The sequence below is a fragment of the Hippocampus bargibanti genome, linkage group LG12 (genome assembly GCF_051943395.1).
Source record: "Hippocampus bargibanti isolate YZ-2025 linkage group LG12, ASM5194339v1, whole genome shotgun sequence".
Taxonomy (NCBI): domain Eukaryota; kingdom Metazoa; phylum Chordata; class Actinopteri; order Syngnathiformes; family Syngnathidae; genus Hippocampus; species Hippocampus bargibanti.
The window spans coordinates 5,999,724-6,021,034 of record NC_142745.1 but is presented as its reverse complement, the minus strand read 5'-3'; the positions used below and the strand labels follow the sequence as shown (position 1 = coordinate 6,021,034).

At 39.9% G+C, this 21,311-nt stretch overlaps 1 protein-coding gene across 1 annotated transcript in view; it reads right to left on the bottom strand.

Annotated features, from left to right (window-relative positions):
* Positions 1–21,311, bottom strand: part of srgap3 (SLIT-ROBO Rho GTPase activating protein 3) — a 68,651-nt gene that overhangs the window by 44,635 nt on the left and 2,705 nt on the right. Inside the window, exon 2 of the mRNA XM_089010540.1 lies at positions 6,102–6,297. Coding sequence (XP_088866666.1) covers positions 6,102–6,297 — 196 coding nt within the window. The remainder of the gene's footprint in view (positions 1–6,101; positions 6,298–21,311) is intronic.

Below are 21,311 nucleotides of genomic sequence, written 5' to 3'. Positions count from 1 at the left end.
TGCCGAATGTGTGTGCATGTGCGCCGTGGGGGCCGGTACACACTAGGCAATCTGACAAAAAACAGTCTATTTTTCTAGGTCCGCTTCATAAAACACTTAATAGCAGCACATTTCATTGATGGGCTGATTGGAGTGATCCCAAATCCCAGTTATAATCGGCAAGAGATGAAAGGCATAATAATGGCTGCAGCGGCCACAAATGTGGCAATGATCGGCTCGTGGCATCTTTGGAAGATTAAAGCAATTGTTTTGCCGACATTCAGATGGCTTCAATGTTATCCTTCATGCTGCAAATATATACAGTAAAGTCTCGTTATATCAAGGGAGCCCGAAAAAATATCGATATAACCGGGACTATCGATATATCCGACCCTGTTTGCATGTAATTTTCTCCGTGCGTGCATAGAAATAGCATCGATATAACCGGGACTATCGATATATCCGATATCGATATAACGAGACTTTACTATATATATATATATATATATATATATATATATATATATATATATATATATATATATATATATTGGTTTAGCGTTCACATACTAGTTGTTATAATATGGATTGTGATGACTTCAAACAGATAATAATACGGTAATAAGAATACATTTTATTTCAGAATCAGAAAGCCTTTAATAGTCCCACAATGGGGAAATTTGCCATTTCTAAGCGCCTTTCAAAATTAAGATGTTTTTCACAATTTAAAACTGATCTTGGTTGTCTTAATATCTATACACTTGGCTTGTTGAACAGTAAAATGTTATTATTTGGTAAATTGTCAGACATGTGTACTTATCTGTTGTGTACTTAGTCTTGTTTATGTATTTATTTATTTTATTCTGTTTTATACTGCAGTGTACTGCAGCGATACTGTGTGTATGTGGGTGTGCCTCCTGCGTGATCACCCAGTCCTAGTTGGAACCGTACCCGGCTTCCAAGTGAAGCACGAGGACCAACAGTGGATTTGAAAAATGGATTAGCACTATCTCCATTCAAATCTCATGATTGTCACAATTTGCGAGGTGGTGGTGATGGAGGACCCCAAAAAAAGCAGGCAGGAGGGAGGAGCAGGGTGTATTTGACAAATGGTATTAAATAAAGTCAGTAGGAACAAAATCCCATACAACACAGGTGTCAAAGTCAAGGCCCGCGGGCCAAATCCGGCCCGCCACAACATTTTTTTCGGCCCGCGAAAGCAAATCAAACTTGTTAAATTCCATGATGATTGCTAAAATCTGAGCCAAAATTTCATATTTTTGGATGTCAACCACAATAAAAGTCATTATTCTTGACTTCAGATTTGAAAACGAGTTATTCATTAATTTGCTGTGTGCTCTATATATAATATTTAAAGGGATTTAAACATTCTAATGGGTTCCCCAAATTCATAACGGCCCTCGAGAGGAAACCATAACTACAATGTGGCCCGCGGCAAAAAATGACTATGACACCCCTGCCATACAACAAAGTCATCAGAACAAAAAGGTCCAAAGTAGCAAACAAAACCACAGGTAAAACATGATAAAATGAAACAAACCTGACAGGGTGAAACAAACAATGAACCGACACAGAATGGTCATGCCAGGAGTCCTTTTAACTGCCACTGATTAAAATGTCCAACACCTGTCCAGCTGCAGGCGAGGCCGACAGTGCCACCCGTTAGTTGCAAACCGGAACGTGTCAATGGATATCACCGTTGGATACAACAATGAGGGAATGATAGACATTTTCCTAGCTGTTGTTTGACGAAACGCCGTGTATTTTGAAGGAAACTCAAGAAATACTGTATGTCTGAGCTCCTCCCATCTTGAGAATGACGACCATAAAACCTAAGATAGACACACGGAAATAATCCCTGCGGTGGGAGCATTTATCGCTAAACAGTTGCAGGCCTTTAGTGTGGTTGAACGGGTGGTTTGGGTCCATTTATGAAAATTCTCAAGGCGCGTTTCCAAACTATATGACGACTGAAATGTAACGATTGGATGACAATGTCAATTGGTGATGCCTACTGAGTGCCGTGCACGCATCAGCAGTCGTCCAACTCTTACACAAGCATTGTTTTATCTCACAAGAGCATGATTGTGTGCATTCATCTATTTTTTTTCTGTGTCGTGTCCACTGCCACATTGTTCTGTGGTTATGATCCCATTGCACAGACGGAAAGGTTAAGCCATTCAAGTTGTGCCAACGGGGTTGTGTCAACTGGGAGGAGATTCTTAACATGCCAGAATGTAACCTGCTGCCACAGCTGGATTCAATTATCCAGTCAAATATTTGCCGCGCGCAAATTCGATGCCAACTTTCACAAAGAAGGACGGCCAAGAAAGGAACAATATCATATTCAAGAGGAATCGAACAGTCTTCCCCTTGTTTTGGAAACAGGTCGGTCATGCACAGTTTGAATGCTTAATTCTCGAGAGGAAAACTTTTGAATGTTATTCTGGCCGACAGCAAATTAAATGACAGCCAAGGATACGCGAATGGAGTTTCTATGGAGTTTTCATGTCATAAAAGCCAGACAACCATTGGCTATTTTATCAACACGCATCCACGTTATTTAACCATTTCTGCTCAAACCTTTCATTTTGGAGTCAACCAGGTCTTCTTTATTTCATTCAATGCCAGCCCCGGGAAAATGGTTCTTTTTGGACTGAAGGAGCTGTCAGGAATAGTGAATAACTCCTCACTTCTTAAGAGTAAAAGGAGCACAACTCTGAGTCTCGCCTCACTCCCACTGTATGCCGTGTGTAGAGAATAAAACACAATATTTCTGTTAGTTTGCTGTTCTGAGGCATCCTTGCCTATACATTCGTTGAAAGAATACATGGTGACCCCCCCCAGAAAAAAACAGGCTCTAATTAGTCCCTGTTCCTTAGTGTTTTGTCTCAATGAAATGAATCTTTGGTCATAACTAGTTTATTATATGCAAAGCCACACATAAAAAAACTAGGGTCTTTGGCCTTTTTTTTCTCCGTTCTACAGCATATGTTCTAGATTGCCTCCATTTAGCTCCGTGCATTTCTTGAGGCGCAGCCCGAAATGGTCCATGACGATCTTACAGACTGAATTGGTCCATCTGCCCGTCGCTCATGAGAAGGTTCTGGTTCCAGCAAGATGGAGCAAGTTCTCACACCTCAAACCTGTCCCGAGATTGGCTGAAAGAAAACTTTGGAGGCCGAGTGATCAGTCTCAAGACTGATTGTGAGTGGGCACCCCATAGCCCGGACCAAAGCCCTCAGAATGTTTTCTTTGGGGCTATCTGAAGGACAGAGTCTACGCTGGGAAACCCTGAACGATCACGGAACTCAGGAAAGCCATCAGGGAGGAGATGAAAGCCATTACCAATTCAGTCTGTAAAAAACATCATGGACAACTTCGTGTTGCGCCTCAAGAAATGCACGGAGCTAAATGGAGACCATCTAGATCATATGCTATAGAACAGAGAAAAAAACAAGGCCAAAGACCCTAGTGTTTTGATGTGATGTTTTGAATATACAGTAAAGTCTCGTTATATCGATATTCAAGGGAGTCCGAAAAAATATCGATATAACCGGGACTATCGATATATCCGACCCTGTTTGCATGTAATTTTCTCTGTGCGTGCATAGAAATAGTATCGATATAACCGGGACTATCGATATATCCGATATCGATATAACGAGACTTTACTGTAATAAACTAGTTATGACCAAAGCTTAATTTCATTCGGACAAAACACTAACAAACGGGGCCTAATAAGAGTTGGGGCCCTTTCTTTTTGGGTCACCCTGTATATGAAGAATTAGCCCTGTCCGTGCATTTTGTAACCGGATAACACGGTGAGCTGACCACTGCGGTAACCGCTGTGCTCGAAAAGGCTAATATGGACTCGTGTGCCTCCATAGAGCTATATTTATTACTTTCTTTGTCACACAGCAGTCTTCTTTCACGAAACCTGACAGATGAAACGCCGACTAAAAATAATTACCTGTATTTTCTCAGGAAGTGTCACGCTGACGCCGTTGGAGGTGTTCACACTTCGATAGAGTCAAGATGGAAGTGTTCATGTCGCATTGCTGACTTATTTCCTACCACTATGATCAAGGGTTGGAATGAAATGACGGGTTGGCGCCGGTTCGGGTTGCCAGATCTCAGCTGGGTTACTGCTCCAGATTTTCAGAGAGAAGCACGCCGACGTGCCCTGAGGTGCTTGATTCTGGGAGCGGCAGAGCTTAATTTCATACCCTGCGTGAGTCGTGTGTCAATGTGTTGCTAGGGCTCCCTGCGAGAAGACTTTTCATCAGGATTTTGAAGACGAACACACCCACAACCTCATTTTTCACAAGATTCATTTGCAGTGACACTGCTGTTCAATGCAGTTATATTGATTTTCCCAACACAGAAAACTCTTGAGAAATGCAAATGGCACGTGTTGCGCTATCCATTATGGTAAGAGAGATACGGTGTTGCTTAAATGTTAATAAAATAGATGGAACGAGGACTACATGACGGGTGAATAAATCACATAGCCGAGTATATAATGTCATGGTAATCCCTTGACAGAATGCAAATAGGCCCTTGATAAGATATTACATGAGAGCAATTTAATTGAACGTATACTAGACTTGCCAGCGAGGGCAAATGCGCATTGCCGTAAATTTGAATGTCATAAAACATTTACAGTACTATAACATATTTCTAGTTCCTGCCGTAAGGCTTTCAATGCAACAAAAAAGATTAGGAAAAAAAGGATATTTATTCACATTTGCACCAAATTTTAAAGGACAACCGACGTCTCCGGACAGGTTGTGTCCATAATTTGTAAAATGGCTTCAAATGACTTCTACTCAGCGTATTTTAATAAGATTCCACCGCATATAGCTATATTTTACGGTTTAAGACTCGCTCTGAATATTCAGGAAGTCTTGTTTTTGAGTTGGTGACGAGTCCGTACGTGACGAGATGAAAGGACCGCCCCCTGACCGTAAAAAAGACGCATTGTAACGGCCTTCCATCACGTCAATGTATTTTGCTGTACATGTTTGGTCTGAGAACCGTGTTGCACCCAAAAGCCGCCAGAAGAGGGAGTCCAAGCTCCATATAAGGAATTTATCAACCTGTGGAAGCGGAGGTGGCCAATGGAGGTTGCCATTTTGTGCCTCTTCTCTGGTGATCCATTGTTGCCCCAATGTTGCCTCAAAATGGCATGGAATAAATTCTTTAATCGATTGCAAACATGTATGCTTTCCTCTTCAGAATTATTTGAATCATATTCATAACTGGATGTGTAACAAGAAAGCATATTCTCCGAATCTGAAGCCATTGTTGGGATTCTCCAGCAATACAGGACGTCTTGGTGTGACGTGACGAACTGGGGGTGGGACTTTCTGAAAATGCCCAATTCGCAGCTCAATTTTTTGCCGATATTGGACACTTTAAGTCATTAAGTCAGTGTTTTGCATTTGACTAAAAATATCATACTGCGTGTTTTGGGTATTTTAGATGCGATAAAACGTTTTTCTGATGTCAGTTAAAAAACAAAAAAGTGACATCGGTTGTCCTTTAATTGACTACTTGCTACATGAAAATTGTAGTGCCGCAATATGGAATTGTGGTTTCCACTTTTGCCTAACATTTAAGAGATTCTGGGTTTGATTCCTAGTTTGGGCGCTCCTGTTGGTAAGCACTCCTTGTGTTTGCAGTATTCTTCAGGTTAAAAAAAAGCATGCTCGGTTAACATAGAATGAATGAAAAAGCAATTCACAACTTTTATTGTGGAGCATCTGTGACATATTTCGATGTGATTTGATAGAATGAGCGAAAGGCCTTTATGTATAATGTCAAGTGCTGAACTAAAGCATACCGAGTCCAGCAAATGTGTTGTCCGCACAGAGCTTCTTTAACGAGCCGTGTACTGCTGAATATGCCTCGGCGAGCTAACCTTTTAAAGATGTTGGTTTTTATCACCGATACTCCAGTTTGGATCATAAATACAATTTAAGATTTTATTTTCTGCACCGTAACCAAACAGGGCATAGGCATAAGTACTACGTACGGTTCAGAAGAGGACAGGTCGACCAAGAACAGAGGTGAAAAAAAAACGACGGCGGACGTACTTGAATTGCTGGTGTTCCCTGGAGCTGCGGATTTTGGAGGAAAACCTCTCGGAGAGTTTGTCTAAACTGCGGGAATATTCCAGTTCAATTTCTGCCTTGCGACGGAAAAACTCCTGCAGGTCTTGCAGCAACTGGATGCGGGATTCCGATTGTTGTTCCAAGCATTTAAACTGCTCCACCAACTGGTTGCGGATTTCTGTCCAAGAAAAACAAAAAAACAGTCATTTTGCACCCTGAAGCTAATTTTCAGTTGCTTCATTCTAGTTCTCTCCTTCAGGCACAAACGCGAATTTTGAGTTGAAGGTTCAATGGGAGGACTAAAGCAAATCTCTTTACAAATGTTTCTGAACAATAAGGTGCTTTCTGTAGCCCCACTTGTCTAAACACACAACTTTGATTGCGTTTGGAGAATATGAATTAATTGCGTAAAATCCACCTGTTATTCCCCACCTCAAAGGGCGGCCATTTTGCCACTTTTTGTCGACTGGAAATGACCTCGTAGTTACTCAGGGCTCAGGTAATGACTAATCATATCTCATCTTCAGAAAACAGGTGAGTCGTAACGACAATACCTGAGCCCTGAGTAACTACGAGGTCATTTTCAGTTGACAAAAAAAAATGGCAAAATGGCCACCCCCTGAGATAGCTTAAAACGGATGGACTCCACAATCGTAATATTCATGACAATGCCGTCTTTAGACTAATGTGGGCATTAAAAACCCATTATTGTCAAGAAACCCCCCCCCCATCAGTTGCCTCCACTCGTCTTGACCCCAAACGAAGATAGCTTTCGAAAAGGAATACCAAGACAGAAAATAAAGAAAGAAACAGGAGCGTTGACACAATATACAGTGAGACCTCAACTTACGAACTGAATTGGTTCCCAGACAGAGTGTGTAAGGCGAAAAGTGTGTATCTCAAAAAAATAATTCCCATAGGAAACCATTAAAATGGGAATAATCAGTTCCCGGGTTTCCATAAAATATCATTTTCAACTAAATAAGCCTTAAGACTACACACAACATACCTTATTTTATGTATAATAAATGTGCTATTGTATTGTAATGAAAGAAATACACTGCATTGTATCATAAAGTCACTCCGCCAGCCGTGGTGGGTGTGTATTATGAAAATAGTGCTTATTATAAGGTTTAATTTTCATAAATCTGTGTGTGTGTGTTCTGCCGGAAACAAATTCCTTGTATGTTCTACATACTTGGCAATAAAGATGATTCTGATTCTGATAAATTTGACGTTTGTAAGACAAAAAGTTTGTAAGTTGAGGTGTTTGTAAGTTGAGGTCTCACTGTATAGCAAACACTGCCCCGCAGTTAAGACTGTTCAAATCTCCTCTTTGGCTTCGAAAACACTAAATTGTCTATCGCTGTGAATATGAGCGTGAATGGTTGTTTGCTCTGTGCCATGAGCTATGACCCGAGACTTCAACTCCTCCGTAACCGTGACGACCATAAATGCCATAGAAAATAGATGGCTGCATATAACCCCCTGCCCCCACCCTGCGAGCCCAGCTAATAATAATTCAATTTACCGGATCTTACAAAGACAATAAACACACAAAATAGTCCTTTCAAATTACAAATGTAAAGCGTGTGATAATTACACCGTTTGCATATAATGTACTGTGTAAGTAGAGCAACACCTTTCATTTTAAGCAGTAATACAGGCTCTAAAATATCTCCCCATGCATAATTGAACATAAAAGAAAGTCTACTCATTTAACATGTGTAAGAAGCATAAAATGAGAAGCGTATGTGCTCCACGGCTGGTGGAATAAAATTTCTCCTCAAGAGCAACCTGATGCTGCCAAGCAGGCTGCAGCTACTTATGCCATTGGGAACCCACCAGAGAAACCCGACTCCTCTTTGTAGAGCTGTCATCAGCCGCAATCACCGATCCCACCCCGAGAAAGAGAAAAAGATCCATTTTGCAGAACAAAAGCACCGTCTCAATCCAACATGACTGTGAGGAGCGATCCCAGAACTCCTATATTTTATTTTATGAAATATCAGTGCTTTACTATCACATAAACCCACGTTTGCTCTCACGACTGAACCAAATGAGACGTCTACGCTTTTGCACCTTCTGGGCTGTTCTTACAACCAGATTGAAGGATTAAAAATCAGGACGTGCGTTTGTAGTTTCTGTCAACATGTCATAACACTTTGTGTGAAGAGAAAATCTCCAAGTGACAACTATGACACTATGACAAAGCATGAGATCATGAAAAAAGTGTGTTAATATAGTGAAGCCATGTTCACGGTTTGCGGTCCAACAAATTGGAATTTTGGGTGGTTTTTTTTTGTTGCAGTATTCAGGTAAATCCAAATCTTGAGTTGTACACCTTTTATTATAGTAGTTGTTATACCCAAAGAGAAGACCTGCCAGTAGCTTTGTCTGCTGCCAGGAAGATGCGAGGCAATAGCCAAAGGCAAAGCAGCTATAAGTGTGTTGCGTTCAGGAAACACGGAGCTGCGAGTAGCACTGTATTTTTACATTTTGCATCTTGACATTTTCATTAACAAAAGTCACTTTGTTAACAAAAGTCATTGTTTGTATCACCCCGTCACATTTGTTTCATCTTGTCATGTTTTACTCGTGGTTTTGTTTGCTACTGTGGACCTTTCGGTTTTGATGACTGTTGTTTAAGATTTTGTTCCTGTTGATTTTATTTAATACAATTTGTCAAATACACAACGCTCCTCCCTCCTAAAGGCTTTTTTTTTTTCCGGGTCCACCACCACCAACACCTTGCAAAGCGTGACATTTCTATTTACAGTAACATGTTAGCGTTAAGATAGTAGACTAGAAATTATATGTTTTAGGTGAACATTTTGTGTTTCGGTTTTACAGTAAACTTTCATTGGAAATGACAAATATATTTTTTTTTAAAAAAAAGCATGCTTGGCAATAATTCAAGAAATGTCTAAGAGGGTAAGAACAAGTGCTCAGGAAGACTGAAAAGTATCTTAAAATGTGTGAGTGTGTTTTAGAGGAGTCGAGTATTTCCACAATGATACACTCTATACATCATAACAAGACGAAACGGTCCTGGGTCCATCAGAAAAATCCATCGTCTTTTATCTATCTCAGAGGGCATTAATTTTTAATAGAATTATTGAAAATGTAAATATGCTTTATCCTTAGTGTGTATTTTCACATCTGAATCAAATTCTTCTTTAAAAAAAATGATCATTTCTTGAAAATAGGCTTTTTTTGGCCATCCGTGCAGATTTTAAGGACATTTAATAGCATCGCTAAAGCAACTCATCTAATGGCATCCTCAATGATGTTCATTCAGTGCCGCGTTTTCTTAGCCAAAAGGACGAGTTACTGATTGGTGACACATGCGACGTTTCCACGCTTTTGAGGGTGTCATTTTGGTCAGCCAAGCCCTCCTTGTGGATAAACACAGGCCCAGAGGAAGCTTGTGATTTGGAGTGCAGCAGTGATTTTGTGCAGAGGAGCCGAACCACGCTCTGCCTGTGATGTTCAAATCGGGGCAGCCTGCTTCGACCCTGCGGTTAACCAGCGTCCCAACCCTTGCTTTCATGCAGGGGGGGGGCTCCCTTTCCCTTCACAGATTTGCAGGGTTTTCAAAGCGTGCCCAACTGCTGCATAGAGAGAAAGGGGACGGGACTTCACAGCTTCTTTGGGAATTCCTCTTATTCCCACAATTGCTCTCTTCCCATTTTGTGTTGTAATTGCCATTTAAAAAAAGCAAATAACATCAAGCAAGGCAAAAGGAAAAATGTGACAGTGGTGTGGGTGAGTGAGAGGGAAGTCACTAGAAAACTCAACAAAAAAAGTGGGGGAAATCTGAAAGACGCGCTTTAGCACTAGATTCAATAAAAGCTTGAAAAAAATAGGTCACCCAAATAAAAAGTGTGTTAAAAATCCTCAGCTTCTGTGTAGAATGATTCCCAGATCTTGGAGGGCTTCATTAGTTGTGGTTTCTACAAAGTGACAAATGCTCGCTGGTTGTCCCTCAAGTGTGGTTTAGAATAATGACGAGAATGAATGTCAACAATTATAGTGAAGAAGACTAAAATAATTTGTCAGCCATTGTTTCTTGGTATAACATAGTGAGGCTATATTTTGAGGGAAAGGGAAAACAAACAAATCAAACTAACGTTTTTGGTTTGCGACCCACGCGTGGCACTGTAGGGCCCTATCTGCAGCCCACATTTTTAATCAGTGGCGGTTAAAAGGACCCCCGGCACGACCATTCAGTGTCGGGTCATTGTTTGTTTCACCTTGTCATGTGTTACTTGTGGTTTTGTTTGCTACTTTGGACCTTTTTGTTCTGATGACTATTTTGTTTGAGATTTTGTTCCTTATTACACCCTGCTTATCCCTCCACCCTGCTTCTTTGGGGGTCCGCCACCACCACCACCTTGCAAATCGTGACACAAATTTGTTCATTCATGAATTAAGAACTCTATAAACGTGCACATCGTCTTAATCAAAAGAGGCCTCATTGAATTTGAGCAAACATCAAACATCGAAAGGCGTTGATTAATCTGCCTGCTATTTAGCAAGTTCGAGTAAACCTTATTGTCAAATGTGCTATATAGCAGACCTGCGGTGTACTGTTTTTTTTTTAAAGAGATGGAGACATCTGCTATCTGTTTGGGGCATGGCGGGGAGGTGGGGGCAGGGGTTGGAGGCGTTGAGGTTGAAAAGTTAGATGAACTATGTTGTGGTTACTAAAGAAAAACTCAAATGTTTGTCTATCGTGTGCATTTATTTTACGCTACACTAAATCGATTGCAGGTTGACATGATGGCATTAATCAGGCTTCACAACATTAGGTACACCTGAGTAGTATAATAATACTGTCTCAAAAATCACAGAATTTTAAAATTACACTTTAAACATGTCACGTCGGGATGAAGGTCAATTGTTCATGCTATTTCAATCAACTGATTGCAGGTCTCTCGATTGTTCGAACAGCTGCTCCTCAACATTGTTTCCTGGACATACAGAGGACATTGGTCCTCTGACAGAACCGGAAAACCGCTAGAAACAAAGGGAGGATCTATCAACAATGTGACTTTTGACCTCCAAGGACGAAAACCCCATACGTGGTTGCCTTTTGACCAAATTCTGTTGGGCACCATAGAATAGTTGTGTTTCAATTATTTTGATTGTTTTCTTCTTCTTTGGATGTCAGTCAAAATGACAAAACACTTAAAGGGCAACCAAAGTCACTTTTTTAACTGACATCAGAAAAACGTTTTATAGCATCTAAAATACCCAAAACACACAGTATGATATTTTTATTCAAATGCAAAACACCATTAAAAATGACTTAAAGTGTCCAAAATCTGCAAAAAAATTGAGCTGCGAATTGGGCATTTTCAGAAAGTCCCGCCCCCAGTTCGTGACGTCACGCCAAGACGTCTTGCATTGCTGGAGAATCAAAACAATGGCTTCAGATTCAGAGAATATGCTTTCTTGTTACACATCCAGTTATGAATATGATTCAAAGAGTTCTGAAGAGGAAAGCATACATGTTTGCAATCGATTAAAGAATTATATGTGCCATTTTGAGGCAACATTGAGGGGAGATGTCTCACCCAAAAAAAAGAGGCACAAAATGGCAACCTCCAGTGGCCACCTCCGCTTCCACAGGCTGATAAATTCCTTATATGGAGCTTGGATGCCCTCTTCTGTCGGCTTTTGGGTGCAACATGGTTCTCAGACCAAACATGTACAGCAAAATCCATTGACGTTGATGAAGGACTGCTACAATGTGTCTTTTTTCGGTCAGGGGGCGGTCCTTTCATGATGTCACATACGGACTCGTCACTAACTCAAAAACAAGACTTCCTGAATATTCAGAGCGAGTCTTAAAACGTAAAATATAGCTATATGCGGTGGAATCTTATTAAAATACGGCCAGTAGAAGTCATTTGAAGCCATTTTACAAATTATGGACACAACTTGTCCAGAGACGTCGGTTGTCCTTTAAATGATGTGCATATCATTATAAAAGCGTGAAGGCACCTCAGTGGTAATGGAAGTGATTAGTTTTTTGTTTTGTTTTGTTTTTGTGTGTGGAGAAAGTGACAACAATATACTGTCAAACGTCAACACAGAGCTCTGATGATTCATCAAGATTCAACGATGCTTCAAACTAGGCAAAACAAAAGTATCTCACTCAAATAATCACCGCAGCCAAATGGGTTCTTGTAATCACTGATGAGTCAACTCGACTGTTGAATCAAGTGCCACTGAATTGAACTAATCGTAAAGTGGCCAAGTACATATTTTGAAAAAGGCTGCATCGATAACAGCAACACACAATGCAGCCTTGTCTACAATTCAAATTCTGGCTAACGATTCCTGGCATGCTTCGGCCACGAAGAATTGCGCGTTACGTCACAGTTTGTATATGCTGTGAAACGACTTCACAGTTTTCATCGTTGAATCATGGATGACAATTTTTTTTCAGTTGTTGTCTCCTCGCTGTCAGCGCTACTGCTCACCCGTTGATGCTATGAATGTTTTATAAAGAAGTTAACCATTTAAACTGGAATTAATTCCTTCATTAAATTCCCATTACACCGCTACCTCTATTTTGTATCTAGAGAGTTGAGGTACCCTTGTTTTTCCATCAGAAAAACCTTTGAAATTCAAATTTGCGGGTTTTAACTATCGATGTTCCACTGCGGGTGTACAAAATCCTACGCATTTATTTTGACGGAAGCCTTCAAAAATGCCCAGAATATAAAGACACATGCACATGACAGACAAGCGACTCTGAGCCAAATTCACAATTTAAATCCTCGACTCTGTTCAGTGGTATCTGAGCTTTAGACTGCCGAGCTAAATACACATGAAAAGTATGGCACGTATGTTAGAGCAACCTTTATCCAGACCTTTGATTCACATTCTGTGCCTTCCTCTCACCAATTTCACAATAGCAAGTCCTTGAGCTAATCTTCTACTGCTCTGGGCTGTTTTTCTATCCCGCAATGATAAAGGCCGCGTTGGATTCACAAAGACGTGCACTTCGTCACTCCATCTTGCCTGTTCCCACTCTCAATGATAAGAGGAGCTGAGAGCAAATTAACGGGTGACAAGAGGTCATCATCATGTCAGCTCGTCTGCGGCCATTGTTTATACATCCTTATACAGTGACACCTCAGCTTACGAACGCTTTAGCTAATGAACGTTTCTCCTCACGAACATTAAATTCGCGAGAATATAGTCTTGGCTAACGAACTAGTTTTCGGCAGATGAACACCAAGCCATATGGTCGAACAGCCCCTTTCTTTGAGTGCAGACGTGGTTTGTTATCGAGTGGAGTACTTTTGCTATTATGGGACCAAAAAAGACCCCACTAAAGGATAGTGTTAAGATGAAGAGGACAGAAAAGAAATTTACGGTCGAGCAGAAGAAGGAGATCATCGAAAAACACGAACGAGGTGTGCGTTTGTGCAAGTTAGCTTCCCAGTACCAGTATGCTAAGTCGACTATTGCTACGTGGCTAAGGGTGTTTCGGTTTTGTCTAAGCAACGGTCTCAGGCAATAGAAGAAGTTGAAAAACTTGATTTGGATTAACAAAAAGCAGCTAGCAGGGGACAGTGTGAATGAGGGTATTATCGCCGAGAAAGCATGTCAACTTCACTCAGATATCATCAAGAGGCAACTACACCAACGACCATCACAAAGGTAAATAAAATGACTTTATTATACAGTAAAGTTTATTTCTTTAATTACAATACAATACCACATTTATGATACATAAACTAAGGTATATTGTGTGCAGTTTTAAGGCTTATTTAGGAGAAAATTATGTTTTATGGGGATTTTTAATTGTTTCCTATGGGAAATAAATGTTTGGCAGACAAACTTTTCGCCTTGCAAACACTTTATGGGAACTGATTAAGTTCGTAAGCTGATGTATCCCTGTACTTGAATTCCAAAAAGTATTGCAGTACAGTCACTATAGATATGGACCAACTGTTCTGATTCGTGTTGCAGGTGCTAAAGAATCCACCTTGATTTTCTCTCAGACGCTTTTATCATTGGAAACGTTAGCATGTTCGCAAGTTATATGAGCCGGATGCCCCGGCGTGAGCCACAACCAGGAACACGCCCCAAAGCTGTCTGTCAGCGCTGTATCCAGAATGCAACTCAATGGGGTTAGGAAACATGTTTCCATAGCAACATGGGTGTGCAACCGTCCCCTCGGGAGCATCTTATTGGAGAAGAGATGGAGTGTATCTTACGAGGAGAGGTGGCAGCATGAGCTGAGAAGTCACGTGTGTGAGAGACAAGGAAAAGTGAGTAGAAATATGAAGCGTATGAGGTAACTTATGTGGACAAAAAGCAACTGCTTCCCCTTGAACACCAAATTAAACCAAAATAAAATGAACGGTTGTAAAATGAAGCAACCGCATGACATAACTGCTAATGGCCCACAGTAATTAGCAGGTGCTTAATTAAGAGGCCATTTCGGTAATCATCTGAAAAGATTTGAACCTTTTGCTGACTAAATCTTGTTTAGTTGAATGGAAACCATAATGTATATTTGGTCTGGAATTTTATAGCGTCAATAAAACGATTTATAGGACTCCTGCAGCTTCATTTGTCGTAACTTGTTCCATTTAAGAGTAACTGCAACCCTACTACAGTGAGACCTCAACTTACGAACTTAATTGGTTCCCAGACAGAGCGTGTAAGGTGAAAAGTGTGTATCGAAAAAAAAAATCCCAAAGGAAACCATTAAAATGGGAATTATCTGTTCCCGGATTTCCATGAAATATACTTTTCAACTAAATAAGCCTTAAAACTACACACAACATACCTTATTCTATGTATAATAAATGTGCTATTGTATTGTAATGAAGGAAATACACTGCATTGTATCATAAAGACACTATTTGCATTTGTGATAGTCATTGATGGAATGGCGTTGGAGGTCGAAGGTCAAACGGAATTGCTGTTTGGAAAGAGAGGCGCATTACATGAGGACTGTAATTAAAGAAATAAACTGTGCTGTAAAATAAAGTTTTATTTGCCTTTTTGATGGTCGTTGATGGCTTATGGAAGGAGAGTCACCTTCCATAAGGACTGTTGATAACTTAACCTCTGGTGCTGTTCGGTCGTGTGCTTCCGCCGAAGATCCCTCCGCCAGCCGTGGTGGGTGTGTATTATGAAAATAGTGCTTATTATAAGGTTTAATTTTCATAAATTTGAAGTTTGTAAGACCAAAAGTTTGTAAGATAAGGTGTTTGTAAGTTGAGGTCTCACCGTAGTTGCAATTCAGTTGTAAACGAACATTATTTCATAGACTTCCCTTCTGTGAGGAGCCATGTTGCCATTTGAGTGTGGTACAATATTTTTGGCAGAAGCGCATGAGAGAAAAAAAAAATAACACACAAAGAACACATCCGCCCTAAAGAGTTAAAGCCAAGCCAAAGGAATTCATTTTTGTAGACTTGTACAGACCTGTCCCGTGTCAACTCTTTGGGTGTGTGCGGCATTTGACTATGGATACACAACGGGAGGCTAAAGTGGATGTTGTATTACTTCAATGAACACTAGAAAATGTGTATAAAATAATTGTTTTAACACACTGGAAGCATAATTATGGACAAAGGCTGACTGAAATAAAGTAGCTGACATTTGTGTTTTGTTATGCTTGCATGATTTGAATAAAAAGTGCCTTTGCTGTTAATAACGAAACCTTATTAGGAAAAAAAGACAATTAAAATACTGAAGTAAACTCAACTCAATGAGCATCTAAATGACGACTGGATAAGAGTAGAAATGGACTCTGGGTTGTGGGGTCCCAGGAGTGTGCTCATGGCTAAGCTAATGCTAGCGATAAGGACAGCATCTGTTGAATGTCCCACTCAGTCTAATAAAGCAATCAAAATGTGTATGGAACCTTTTTTTGAGAAAATGGTTGATTTGTTGTAAGCATTAAAAATGTGCGATTTGACAGCACATCAGAAATTGCTAATTACAGTAAAGTCTCGTTATATCGATATTCAAGGGAGTCCGAAAAAATATCGATATAACCGGGACTATCGATATATCCGACCCTGTTTGCATGTAATTTTCTCCGTGCGTGCATAGAAATAGTATCGATATAACCGGGACTATCGATATATCCGATATCGATTTAACGAGACTTTACTGTATGTGTCCGTCATGCAGAATTCCTTAACTCAATGGCTCATTCCCAAATTTATTCGCAAATTGAAAAGTGTGACGTTGAGCGCCATTCCCGAATTTGTTCGGGTTTTTGTTTTTCTTGCGGGGGTGCAGTTAATGCGGTGGTCAGACCTCTGGCAATGTTTTTTTTTTCCCCTTCCACAAAGGGGCAGCCTTTTGTCCATTTTTGCGCTTTGTTACAGCTTCAGCTTCAGTTAAAGCGCTATATAAATCAAAACATATGTATTGTATTGTATAGTATTTTGTACAGCCATCCCCATTTCAAGCTCAGATACCTCCAGACCCATGTAACTTAAGAATTAACTCTTCTTTCTTCTTTCTGATCAAAGAAGAGAGTCTAAGGTTTCTAACGCTGCGTTGAATGTTTATGTAGTCCTAAAACTCAACATTCTGTGGGTCCTGCAATTTGAGTGAAAATGACAAAAACCCTGGCACTGAAGTGGACACGTTTTTGCACATCGTCTGGCAGTGAATGACTTAATTTTTACTATATTGTATATCATTCGTACATTTGATTGCAATTTCAGTGATTTGTTTTGTAATATTGCTAACACGTAATTAAACAGGTAGTTTATTCATCAAAAGAAGAGTGTCACGGTTTTAATTGGATAAAACATCAACACATAAGCCTTTGGTGCTTTTTAACACATATTTGAATTAAGTTCACATGGTTCGATCTTCACCCTGAGAGGTGGCTAAAAGATATTTTTGCAAGCTGCAAATAAGATGTGTTATTTTAATTATCCTTAGGAGTACTGGGGAGGAGACTCCCACTTCATATTAAAGTCAAGCTCGCGGGTCCCAAACCTTACGAGAGTGACTGAACTTCACTAATTATGAAAATACTTTCAAAGTCACCGCAGAGTTATTTCTGTACATGTCCCTGTTTCATGCGTTATTGGCGACCTCTAAAACGGCTCTTTTCCTACTTAACTTGAAAGGGATGTCAAGGTAAATATGAATTTCTTTTGGGTTTTTTTTCCATCTCAGGTAACAAACATTTTGCCACTTGCTATTGACTGAAAATGACATTGCGGTTGCTTGGGGATGAGGTAAAAACTAATTATGCCTCAGGTTCAGAAAACAGGTACAGTGAGACCTCAACTTACAAACACCTCAACTTACAAACTTTTCGTCTTACAAACGTCTAATTTATGAAAATTAAACCTTATAATAAGCACTATTTTCATAATACACACCCACCACGGCTGGCGGAGTGATCTTCGGCGGAAGCACACGACCAAACAGCGCCAACAGTCCTTATGGAAGGTGACTCTCCTTCCATAAGCCATCAACGACCATCAAAAAGGTAAATAAAACTTTAATTTACAGCACAGTTTATTTCTTTAATTACAGTCCTCATGTAATTCCCTTTGACCTTCGACCTCCAACGCCATTCCATCAAGCCATAAATGACCATCACAAATGTAAATAAAGTGACTTTATGATACAATGCAGTGTATTTCTTTCATTACAATACAATAGCACATTTATTGTACATAGATTAAGGTATGTTGTCTGTAGTTTTAAGGCTTATTTAGTTGAAAAGTATATTTTATGGAAAACCGGGAACGGATTATTCCGTTTTTTATGGTTTCCTATGGGAATTTTTTTTTTGAGATACACACTTTTCGCCTTACACACTCTGTCTGGGAAACCAATTAAGTTCGTAAATTGAGGTCTCACTGTAATTGGTCACATCTTTTCTTTTTTCAGTAACTGCATGTATAATAATAATAATAATAATAATAATAATAATAATAATAATAATAATAATTTTCATTTCTAAGCACCTTTTAAAACTCTCAATGTCACTTTACAGTCACAGGATCAGTTTTTCTGTGGGTGAGCAGCGGCAGCCACAGGCGCCAGCGTTCACTCAACCCGGAATAACTCAAATAGATAGAAAGCTAGCTAGCTATTAGCCAGTTAATAGTAGCGATGTAGATAGATAGCTTGATGGATAGCAAATAGATAGCTAGCTAGATAGTAGCCAGCTAGTTAGTTAGATTGCTAATATACAGAAAATACCTAGCTAGTAGCCAGCGAGTTAGTTAGATTGCTAATAGACACCAAATAGCTAGTTTTTGAGTATATTTGAACATACTTGACGTGCCACAAAATAAATTTATTCCAATAGTGGCCTCCCCTCTAATACTATAGACATCTGACCGCTGTTACTTGCTGGATATGCTGTTCCCTTGGATTACAAATAATTTTAAAAATTGAACAACATATACAAATGTTACTTTCAAAAATGTTAAGATCATTTTCAAAAGAATTGCACCCTGTCATAAAAACCTGAGTTAGCCCAAGCACTGAAATTACTCATTCCTTTTGTTTCAGAATTCATTTTAAAAATTGGGAAGTATCCTACAAGAATAAACAAGATGACATTTTTAATGTGTCTTTTTTTTCAGTCAGACAATTGTTGACTTATTTTTGTGAAAAAAGAACGAATGTAATCATTGTTTGGCTTAATTTAAGTCATTAGGTGTGAATGAAACTTTTTGTACCACTTCATACATCTTCTTGAAGGGATTAAATGTTTCTTGGGACGGTGTTTGATGAATGAGCTCAACGAAACAACTGAATGTGTTTATGTCAAAGCGTGAACATGAACCAACTGACACCCAGAAATACAATGCGATTGACACCACTTCTATGTTAAATGAACACTTTTCCACTTTATGAATGCCGGCGCACAACCCTTAAAGACGATTGAGGCCGTGCGAAAAGCTAATCTTTGTCATTCAAAGAAAAGCCTGATTATCTGTGGCACAAATAGCCGGTTAAAAAGCGGCAGCTGCCTCCATCACTGGCCTTCTGCACACTGAAAGACACAACCCGTGAATTATAGCACAAAAGGGAGTGTTTTGCATCTAGTTTGATGGGTGGCCGATCGTCGAGGGGGGCGGGTCAGTGGTTGACTAGTTGGCACGTCAGTCTCACAATGGCGAGGTCTCGGGTTTGATCCCGGCAGCCTCTTTCCTATGTGGAGTTTGCATGTTCTCCCTGTGCTTGCGTGGGTGTTCTATGGGTACGCTGGTTTCCTCCCACATTCCAAAAATATGCATGGCAGGCCGATTGAACACTTGAAATTGTTCATAGATGTGTGAGTGAGAGTGTAGATGGTGATTTGTCTCTGTCAATTGGAGTCAATGGAATTTGCCAGCTTGTGTCGCAAGGTTTTTTTTTACAACAAAAATTGTTTGCGGTAGGAATGTGCTCACGAATCGGTTGTGAAGCGAATTGGGATTTGAATGAGTGTCACAAAGCTACCCACATACATATCTGTGTGCGTAGATGTTAGTCCAGTCAGGTTCTTAATTTTTGAATATAAGCTTTATCATGGCTTAGCTTAGAGGACTCAAGGATTCCTAAAGTGACACCAAATGATTTCTCTGCCTTCCATGGAGACAAAGCAGTTTCCAGAGAGGAAGTCACACAGAACCGTAAAAGTGTCAAAACACGCTTCCTTGTCAGAAACACCTCGCGTGTGCGTGTGTGTGTGTGTGTGTGTGTGTGTCATCTCAAAACTACAGCTTTTATTTATTTTCCAGATCAAAGAACCCGTTTGACTCTTGCAGTAAAACATACAAAATAACTTGTAGTCTACGATAGCTTTAAAAATGGCGAAAACTGTTTTTTTTTTTTTTTTTAATGAAAAAAAAAAAAGATAGACACTACTCCCAGAGCCAGGAAACCTGACTGGAGCCAAATTTGAGTGCACTCCAATCAAACAAATGAGTGCTCCATCTTAATGATAGTAGCCACGAAAAAAAATGTCAGAATCGATAAACCTGCTAAGGCTAATTTTATATATACAGAGAGAAGGAGAGAGAGAGAAAAATTCTGAGTCATCGTGATGTCCATGACCAAGAAAAAAAAATGTTAATTTGCATTTTTTAACTCATTCACTGCCATTCCTGAATTTATTTGGGAATTGAAAATACTGTAAGACGTAGAGGGCCATTCCCGAATTTGTTCGGGTTTTGTTTTTTCTTGCTAGGGTGCCGATAAAACACTGGCCAGACCTCTGGCAATATTTTCCCTTCCACATGGAGGCAGCATTTTCTTTTTTCCATGTTAGTGCTTTGTTCCAGTTTCAGCTGTTGTTAAAGCGCTATGTAAACCAATGTATGTATCGCATTGTATTTTGAAAAAAAAAAAACAGAACAAGCTCTCAGAGGCCTTGGAGGCCTTGAGTTTGCTACAAGCAAATTAGGGGAAGTGTGTACAGCTCAAATGCAAGCCACTAAAATGTAAAGCGGGCAGAGCTCCGCGGTGCTACAAGCGTACGGCATTCCAAGCCAAGCATAGTTAACCAGCCTCGCTATTGAAATAGAAATGTCCGATGTGGTTCCGTGAATGGCTTGAATAAAGCGAAGGAGGATTTATTTAGCTTTGCAGTTTTGTTGCGCTTTACAATTACAGTAAAGTCTCGTTATATCGATATCGGATATATCGATAGTCCCGGTTATATCGATACTATTTCTATGCACGCACGGAAAAAATTACATGCAAACAGGGTTGGATATATCGATAGTCCTGGTTATATCGATATTTTTTCGGACTCCCTTAGATATCGATATAACGAGACTTTACTGTATAAGAATGAAGTTCACTTCGCTTGTCTTGGCAATTGCCAAATTCTGCTTTGCTATTGAACTACCATTTTTTGGGTGCATTTGTGTCACTCATTTATTAGGCCCCATACATAATAAAGCAACCTCGTGATCTTGGAACGGCCCAATCAATGACACCTGGATGAGAAGGACCCCTTCTGCCATGTCCACATGAACCATTAAGCCATAAATCACAACATGACTGGTGCAATTTCCAATGTGAATCTCATTAGAGCTTACTCACTAGGCTGGTTCATCTCAAACAAGGCCATTGTTAGGAGGAGGTGGAGAGCCCCCCCCAATGCCTGCAGTCGATGTACCGCACCAGTGGTGAATGACAAATTATCCATAAATTAGCATCCCTGCT